Source organism: Octodon degus, unplaced genomic scaffold (genome assembly GCF_000260255.1).
Source record: "Octodon degus isolate 3935 unplaced genomic scaffold, OctDeg1.0 scaffold00076, whole genome shotgun sequence".
Taxonomy (NCBI): Eukaryota; Metazoa; Chordata; class Mammalia; order Rodentia; family Octodontidae; genus Octodon; species Octodon degus.
Window position 1 is genome coordinate 9,026,434 of NW_004524652.1, and position 8,750 is coordinate 9,035,183.

The window sequence follows — 8,750 nt, forward strand, 5'->3', positions numbered from 1 at the left end:
ACAAATCATTCTATTCATTAAGAGAATGCAACTATATATCTATCCCAACCTCTTTGAATACACAGATACAAAATGGACATTCATCGGTATGCCCCATTTTTTCTAAGTTCTGTTCCTGCTCTCTTTTTATTGAGAGACAGGGCCTCAGTATTTTGTTTAGGCTGTCCTCAAACTTTTGATCCTCCTGTCTTCTCTCTCAGCTGGGATTACAGGCATGTGCCACTACCCATGGCTTTTGTTTTTTATTTCTATTAATATTGCAGTGTTTTATAAGAGAAAATCTTGATAGCAGATTCTGTTTGGGATGATGAATAATTCTGGAAACATAATTGTAGTGGCTGCATAACATTGAGAATGCTCATAATGACAGTGAATTGTACTTAAAAATGCTTAAAAGTAGAGCTTGGTGTGGTGGCACAAGCCTGAAATCCCAATACTTCGGAGGCTGGGGGCATGAGTATTTTTTTTTTTTTTTTTTTTTTGTATTTTAGGGATGGGTCTACAGGGTGTTTAGGGTCTCACTAGTAGATTGGACTCATAGTGATCCGCCTGTTTACAGCCTTCCAAGAGCTGGGATCAGGCGTGCGCCACCAGGACCAGTCTCAATCCCTGTCTCAGTGTGCTCCAGGGGCGGGGCCAGCACAGCAGGCTCAGGAATCAAACTCCTGGCCCCTGTGCCTGCCTGCTTGCAGGTGCTTTAATCTGCTGAGCTATTTTGCTGGCCCTTAAGGGGCATGAGTATTTTGTTGCAAGTTTGAGACAAGACTGAGCTACAAAGTAAGCTCATGGCAGCCTGATCTGCATAGCAAGACCCTGTCTCAAAAAGAAAGAAAAAAAAAAGTTAAAGTAACAAATTTTGTATGATACATACTTTTTTCCACAACTAAAATATTAGAGCTTGTTTTTCCAGTACTGGACAGTGGAGTGAACCCTACTGGGGAATGAATCCAGGGCCTTTGATCCTTGCAATCCTCCTGCTTCAGTCTCCCAGATTGCTAGGATTACAGACTTACGTAAGCATGCTTGATCTCACTCACTTATACAGGGAGTCACGAAGTTGCTGTGTTGCCCAGGCTGGACCTGAACTTTTTTTTGAGAAAAGGTCTCATGATGTACTCCAGGCTGGCCTTGAACTCACAGTAATCCTTCTCCCTCAGTGTCTTGAGGGCTGGGCTTGCAGGTGTGTGCTACCACACATGGTTGTGCTTAAACTTTGAATCCTCCTGCCTCAGTGTCCCAGAGTGCTGGAATTATAGGCATGTGTTACCACGCCCAGCTAGACAACCTTTTTTTTTTGGTGGAACCAGGGATTGAACTCAGGCCATTGCGCTTGCCAGGCAAGCACTTACTCTACTGAGCCATCTCCCCAGGCCCTAGACAACTTTTTTTAATAGTAGGGAAAAAAGGGTGATGGGCACATGGGAAATCTACGAACTGCTACCTTTTCAATCTTTTTGTAAATCTAAATTTACTCTGAAATAAAAGGTTAAACATGTTCTGAGGACCAATTATGTCCTTGGAGTGTTTTGATCTATTTGTAGGGATGCAAAGAATCTAATCATATCTGTGAGTATAACATAAGCCTTAAGCCAGAAAGATAACTGCAGTTAGTAACAATGTTCTTCCTCATCTTTCAGGTGGGTAAGACGGAGCCTTGGGCAGTGCCAGATGAAAGGTTGCAGTGTTTGAAAGAGTGCTCAAAAAAGCTGCAGGCTCTTGACACAAAAAAGCTGCACCACATTCTATGGAGCACCCACCTTTCGGGAAGCACAGTATGTTTTAGTAAAAGACAAGTCACAGTAAGTTTGCTCCATCTGACCCCTGAAAACCTGGTCATATACAGTACCCAACTGAAAATGAGATGTTTCTAAATGAAGGAATTTATCAGTTCATGAAGCCTATGAGCAGGAAGTGGCTAATTTAAGGAGCTGAGGCTTAGTATAGTGATGCACACCTGTAATCCTAGCACTTGGGAGACTGAAGCAGAAGGATCACAGCAAATTCAAGGGTAGGCTGGGCTACACAGAGAGTTCAAGACCAGCCTAAACTACATAGTGAGACTCTCAAAATCAAAAATAAATAAGGAAGGTAGGAAGGAGAGAAAGGCAAGGCAAGGAAAAACAATGAACCAATTGTACCTACTTCCTTTCCACAGACTGCTTTTCTTTCAGAAGGTCATTTAGTCTGTGCTCCAGACTATCACATTTTTCAATTGTTTCTTTAAACTTGGTCTTCATGTTGTTAATCTGAAATAGCAAATAATAGAAGAGGTAAAATTTTGTGGTTCTTGGGACTAATGTCACCCTCTTCTCCCCAGTTATGTTATAACTTTGATAAAGCACTTTGAGAAGGTGAGGTAGGGCCAGGGAAATAGTTTGGCAGTCTAAGTGCCTGCCTGGCAAGTCCAAGGACCCTGGTTTGATCCCCAGTACTACAAGCTGTGCTGGCCCCAGGTGCTGAGTTAGCCACTGAAACGTGGTGGCAGCACACACCTGTAATCCCAGCACTGGGGAGGCTGACACAAGAGGAGGAGTGAGGAGTGACTCCTAGTGAGGAGTCTGAGCTGCATAGCGAGACCATGTATTGAACAAACAAACAAAATATTTAAAAAAAAAAAGGGTTTCCTTGATTTAAAAAAGGAGGGATAATTATTTGAAAGAACTTTCTGATAAGAACATATATTTCTTTTCTTCTTCCTTTTTTTTTTTCCTCAGTACTGGAGATTGAATCCAGGGCCTTCCAACTGAGCTATGTACCCAAGCCATTCCAAAAAAATTGCTGGGTACAGGCCTGAAATCCCAGCACTTGGGAGGCTAAGCAGGGGAATTGCCACGAGTTTGAGACCAGCCTGAGTCCCACTCTGAGTTCAAGGTCAACCTAAACTGAACTACATAGTGAGACTCAAACAAAACAAAATACCTGAGTTACCCAGGCTGGACTTGGGCTCGGGTTATGGGTCTGTACCACCATACCTGGCTCAGAAATAAAATTTTTGAGGAATCCTTTCCCTCCTATTTCTTTATACCAAGATGAGGAAGATATCAAGTTGCTGAACACCCAGTGAAGCAGCTGAAAAGTAAGCAAGAAGCTTCAAACACTGGAGCAGGAGATTGTCTGGCGGAGGCCAACCAGAGCCTCTCCTTATTAACTCCCCACTGCTTTTTCCTCCTGAGCTTACATTCCAACAGCTATTACCCACTGCTCATGTAAAAAACTGTGGTAGCGAGTTCTAGCTAGTTCTTTTTTGGTTCTCTAAACCATTAATTTTTTCATGTACTGTGAAGTCATACAGAATAAGTGCAGTCAGTGCTTTATTTACAAAGGCAACTTTTCTATGAAATGCATACTGTTAGGGGGACACTGGACTGACTGGTGGGCTTCTACAGACTCGGGAATTGGCTCAACTCCACTGTGTAACAACAATGGGAGATGACATGGGAAGGCCGGGTGGACTTGGAACATAAGGCAGTAATAATAGGGACCAAAAGTGGCCAAGAACCTTAACCCTATAGTCCAAGTACTGGCTCTGTTTTTCACAGGGAAGGTGGTGTTTATTCTGCACTTACAGGCCAGTATTGCAGATAAGTCAACTACTGACAGAAACTGAGGCTAAGAGAAATGGAAGACATACTGCCCAAAGTCACACAGCTAGAATGTGGTGAATCCTGTCTGGAACCAAATCTGGGTCCAAAGTCAAGTTCTAAACCTTTTTCTACTGGGGGTAGAAGTTCTAAAGCAAAGTAGACATGACCTCTGGACTATATCTAAACTCTTAGCAGAGATCCCAGTAGTGAGTCACACAACAAGCCTCATGGGCTTCTAGCTCCGTGTAAATCAATGTTTTCCTAGCTGATTAGGAAATGAGTTTGGTGTTATATATAATAAAAATTCATATTTAACAGAGTAAATGTAAAATGTTACAACATAGCTGGGCCTGGTGGTGCATGCCTGTTATCCTAGCTACTTGGGAGGCTGAGCCAGGAGGACCACAAGTTTGAGGCCAACCCGGGCAACTTAACCAACACTCTGTTTCCAAATTAAAAATTAAAAAGGGTCAGGTGTGTAGCTCAGTGTTCGAGCACTTAACACAGCATTTGCAAGACTCTGGACTTAAATAAAGAGTACCAGTGGCAGAACAAGACGACTCTATTGGCTGTAAACTTCTAAGGATAAATGACATTTGTTACTAGAAAACAAAAGTACCCTTTCAAACACTGTGAGCTTTCATTTGGCACTGCCCTGGGCTCCATCTTACCCACCTGAAGTGAAGTACAAGCACAACTATTTATTTATTTATTTATTTATTTTTATGGTCTTCCCTTTCCTGCGCCTGACTGATTTCCCCTGGCAAGTCTTCAGGAATGTAGTTAATCCTAAAGAATCTTAAAGGGCAGAGAGAATCCCGAGCTGAGCTCTCAGGGGTCTGTAGAGAGCACTTTAGGTGGTCACGCTGGTGTCTCCCGTAGAAAAACCCATTAGGAAGGCTGCAGCTGTGCTGCCAGAAGGCTTCCCTGTGAGTCCATCCACAATGTGACACCAAGCAGCAGCGAGCGCGCCCTCCTTCCAGGGAGCGCAGGGAGGCAAGTCCTTCCCCGCATGTGCTGCAATCAAGCCCTATTCAGACCAGAAGGTCAAGTAACCTTGAGTGCCTCTGGAAAGGCACTGCTGCTGCCCGGAAGAGTCTCACACTGCTGCGAGAACTGCATCAATAACTTTTTTCTTTTCTTTTCTTTTTTCAACCCATGTGCAACAGGGCTTTATTTTATTTATTTATTTATTTTTTTGGTGGAACTGGGGCTTGAACTCAGGCCCTTGGGCTTGCCAGGGAAGCACTTATTCTACTGAGCTATCTTCCCGGCCCCCTGTATCAATAACTTTTAATTATAGATTATTTAAAAGCTATGTCAAGCAGCTATTTTTAAAGAAGAAATCCTATTTCTCACATTTATCATCAGACCCAGCAAGTAGGGTCCATGGGCCGAGCACAAGTAAGAGCCTGGGCCTTGCTTGCTAGGCTTCGTAACAATTCTAGCCTCCAGCACAGGTCCCAAGCCTGGTGGTCTGCAGTACTTAGTTCTGCAGGTCCATGTAACAACTGGGAATTACCAAGTCACTAAGAGAATCATTTTAGTCATTTAATCACTTATTCAGTCATTCATTCATTTGGTACAGGGTCTCATTATGCAGCTTGGCCTCCTAGTGATCCTCCTGTGTCAGCCTCCCCAGTGCTGACATTACAGGCATGGGCCACCATGCCTGGCTTCAGTGGCCAGCTAGGCGCCTGGGGCCAGCATGGCATGTGGTACTGGGGACTGAACCGGATCCTTGCGCTTGCCAGGCACATGCTTAAACCTCTGAGCTATCTCTCCAGCCTGAGAATCACTTTAGAGGCCTTTATTTGCTACCAGGGGAGTGGCTGGATTATTTATGTACACTGTTGTCCCGTCTAAAGGCCTAATTACACACACTCTCAAGTGCTGAGTTTTTTTCTTTTCATGCTTGGAGTATATGACAATTATATTCACTGTTGGAGCTGGTACATGTCCTAACACATCTTAATTCCTTTTTGTCCCTTGTTCCCTCTCCTTCTTTCCCCCTCACCTCACTGGTTTTCAAACTATCTTCTTTGGAACCCTCAGGGTTTCCTGTAGATGCTGCAGACAAAGGGAAAACCAAACCAGTAGCTTTGGGTCTTCCACCTAGCATTCCAATAAAACCACATCACTTTTCTTTTACATGTTTGGAAGAACTGAATGATATCACCCCCTTTTCCCAGTTAATTATTTTTTGAGATAAGATCCCCAGAACAACTGTTCCCAGGCTGACAAACCCACAGTCCAACTCAAATCACAAACCTTCATTTACATACTTCTGTTTTTAATGGGATTAGATAAAGTGCTAGAATCTCTGATTGAGGTTAAAAAACACAAAAAACCTCTTAAAACTAAAATAATGAGAAACTCAATTCCTTAAATCCAAGGGTTTTGTTTTAGACAAAATACTTCTCTACCAATTATCAAGCTAAGAAGGGAAAATTCCAAAGATTCCTTTTCCCTGTACTTTGCCTTCCTCCACACATGGTCAAACCGCGGTCCCTTCCAAGTGGCATTTCAGCAGTCACCAAACCAGACTTACTTCTTCTGCTGTGTCTTTCTCTAGACGAACTATCTTGTTTTCCCAGTATATTCGCTGAGATTCCAGTTGGCTTGTTAGTAAATATGAATACTAGAAACAGAGAACAAATGTAAGTCACTGTTGTCAGTCTATGAGATCCAATTAAAATCTGATCTTTAATGATTTACATAAGAATAAAAATAATCAGAGTTTACTTTTTCATTTTTGTTTAGGAGGCAGGGTCTTGCCATGTTGCTCAAGCTGGTCTCAAACTCCATGGATCAAGTGATCCTGCCGACTTGGCCTTTGCAGTGCCTGGGACTACAGGTGTGGGCCACCATTCTTTTTTTTTTAAATTTTATTTATTAATTTGTGTGTGTGTGTGGCCAGCTCAGCCCACCAGGGGGTGGGGCTGGCTGGCATGTGGTGCTGGGGGATTGAACCGCGGTCCCTGTGCTTTGCCAAGCTTGTTCTAAGTAGGTGCTTTAGACCACTGAGCCATCTCACCAGCCCTGGGCCACCATTCTTGGCTCACCAGAATGTATGCTAAAACCTGGGAGAGAGGGGCCGGGGAGATGGCTCAGTGGAATAAGCGCTTCCCTGGCAAGTGCAAGGGCCTGAGTTCAATCCCCGGTTCCACCAAAAAAAAAAAAAAAAAGAGTTCAAGGTCAGCTTGAACTGCATAGCAAGGACCTGTCCTAAAAGGAGAAAGAAAGAAAAAAAAAAAAAAAACCTGGGGGAGGTAGCACAAGCCTAAATCCCAGCATTTAAGGAGGCTGAGGCAGGAAAGTTGCAAGTTCAAGTCCTGACCAGGCAACTTAGCAAGACCTTACCACCAAATAAAAAAGAGCTGGGGATGTTGCTTCACAATGGAGCATCCCTGGGTTTGATCCCCAATGCCTCCCACCCCTGAAAGTATGTATGCTACCTTGAGTTGCACTCTACTCAATAAGCACTGGACCAACAGACACAGAGATGACAGTTATACTCCTGCCCCTGTACGCCTGGGGTTTAAAATCTTAATTGGGAAGAATAAAACAAAAAAAATACATATACAAAACTTACATTGGTCTGGCTGATTTTAAAAAGAACTACAGTGGTTTCAGACACAGGTATAACTAAGGGCTGGGCTGTGGTTCAGTGGTAGAGCAACATGCTCAGAATGCCCAAGGATCTGGTTCAATCAATCTTTTTTTTTTTTTTCTTCCCCCCTCCTCTGGTTCAATCTTGAGCATTCCAAAAAGAAAAAGAAAAAGAAAAAAAAAACCTGTATACTACTCAAGCCAACTCATCCACCTACACACTCTTGGGTTAAGCTCCCCTTCAGGGCTTCCTTAGCAATATGCCCAGCAGCAGCAGCAGCAGCAGCAGCAGCAGCAGCAGCAGCAGCAGCAGCAGCAGCCCTAGTGCATGAATGACCGGACAATGCTGTAACTACAGGGAAAGACAGATGCCTTATGGCAATAAGTCTGGTGAAACTCCTGAAAGGGCTCTTGACAGGCAGGAGACAGGAAATCAGAGAGCTCTTGTCCCCGAGGAATGGACCAAGTCAGAGCTGTGGACGTTTAGATCTCTTCAACAATAACACCAGTGAAGCTGGGAGTAGAGTGTGGAGACACAGGTCCTATGCAAAGCTATGGGCAGGGGGGAGATACTGACAAATGTGAGCGAAGGGAAGTCTAAGGCTAAACAGTAGTAAAATCCCATCTACATTTTGGAAAGACCATTTTTTAAAAAAGGGATCTAAACATGTCTGTAGCTAGAGAGAAGGGACAGGTAGGAGAATGTGCTATCAGAATACATGGTTCACCAGAGTAGGGAGGTGGCTGAAAGCATCCTTCAACTTCCCCTCTCATACTAGAAATTGAACTCACAGAACACTGAGGGACATCCCCAGTCCTTTTTGTTTTTTGAAACAGAGTCTTGCTAAGGTGACCAGGCTGTCCTTGAGCTTATGATCCTCCTACTTCAGAATAGTAAGCAGCTATGATAACAGGTGTGCACCATTGCACCTGGCTTAAAATAATCTTTTTCAAAATTTACATAAAAAAGGACTTATAATGAAACTTCCTTTTAACATGGAATTTATGACAATTTTACAGTGGGTGGGATTTACTGCTATGTAGAAAAGCCAAACTGCAAATTTTGTTTCTTCAAATAAATTCACTCAAAAAGGGTTTAAGTATGTCTCTAATTCATAAAATATAATTTGAATATACATTTAAATACATAAACATCCAATTCATAAAGTCCCAGCCCAAAGTATGTACCAATATTTCCAGAGATAGAAAGATGATATGGGTTTTTTTTGTTCAGTTTCCAGCTGTTAGTGTGACACCAAAAGGAACGTGCTTCTATCTGGCTCTATTGCAGCTATGGAAGTACCTTTATTGTCTTTAATTACCTTGAATTTGACATAATTAGGAATGTCACACTGAAAGAAAAGCACAGTAAAGCAGGATCAAAGCCCGGTCCCTGCACCAGCCTAAGCAAGAGCTTTAATCTGCTGAGCTATCTGGCTGGCTCTGAAGCTTAGACTTTTAAAAATGAAAACAGGGGCTGGTGAGATGGCTCAGTGGTCTAAAGCACCTACTTAAAACAAGCTTAGCAAAGCACAGGGACCTCGGTTCAATCCC

At 43.1% G+C, this 8,750-nt stretch overlaps 1 protein-coding gene across 1 annotated transcript in view; it reads right to left on the reverse strand.

The window, feature by feature from the left end:
* Brap (BRCA1 associated protein) overlaps positions 1–8,750 on the reverse strand; it is a 32,496-nt gene that overhangs the window by 3,942 nt on the left and 19,804 nt on the right. The window contains exons 9-10 of the mRNA XM_004635990.2: positions 6,136–6,225; positions 2,143–2,246 (exon numbers count right to left, since the gene is read on the reverse strand). Coding sequence (XP_004636047.1) covers positions 2,143–2,246; positions 6,136–6,225 — 194 coding nt within the window. The remainder of the gene's footprint in view (positions 1–2,142; positions 2,247–6,135; positions 6,226–8,750) is intronic.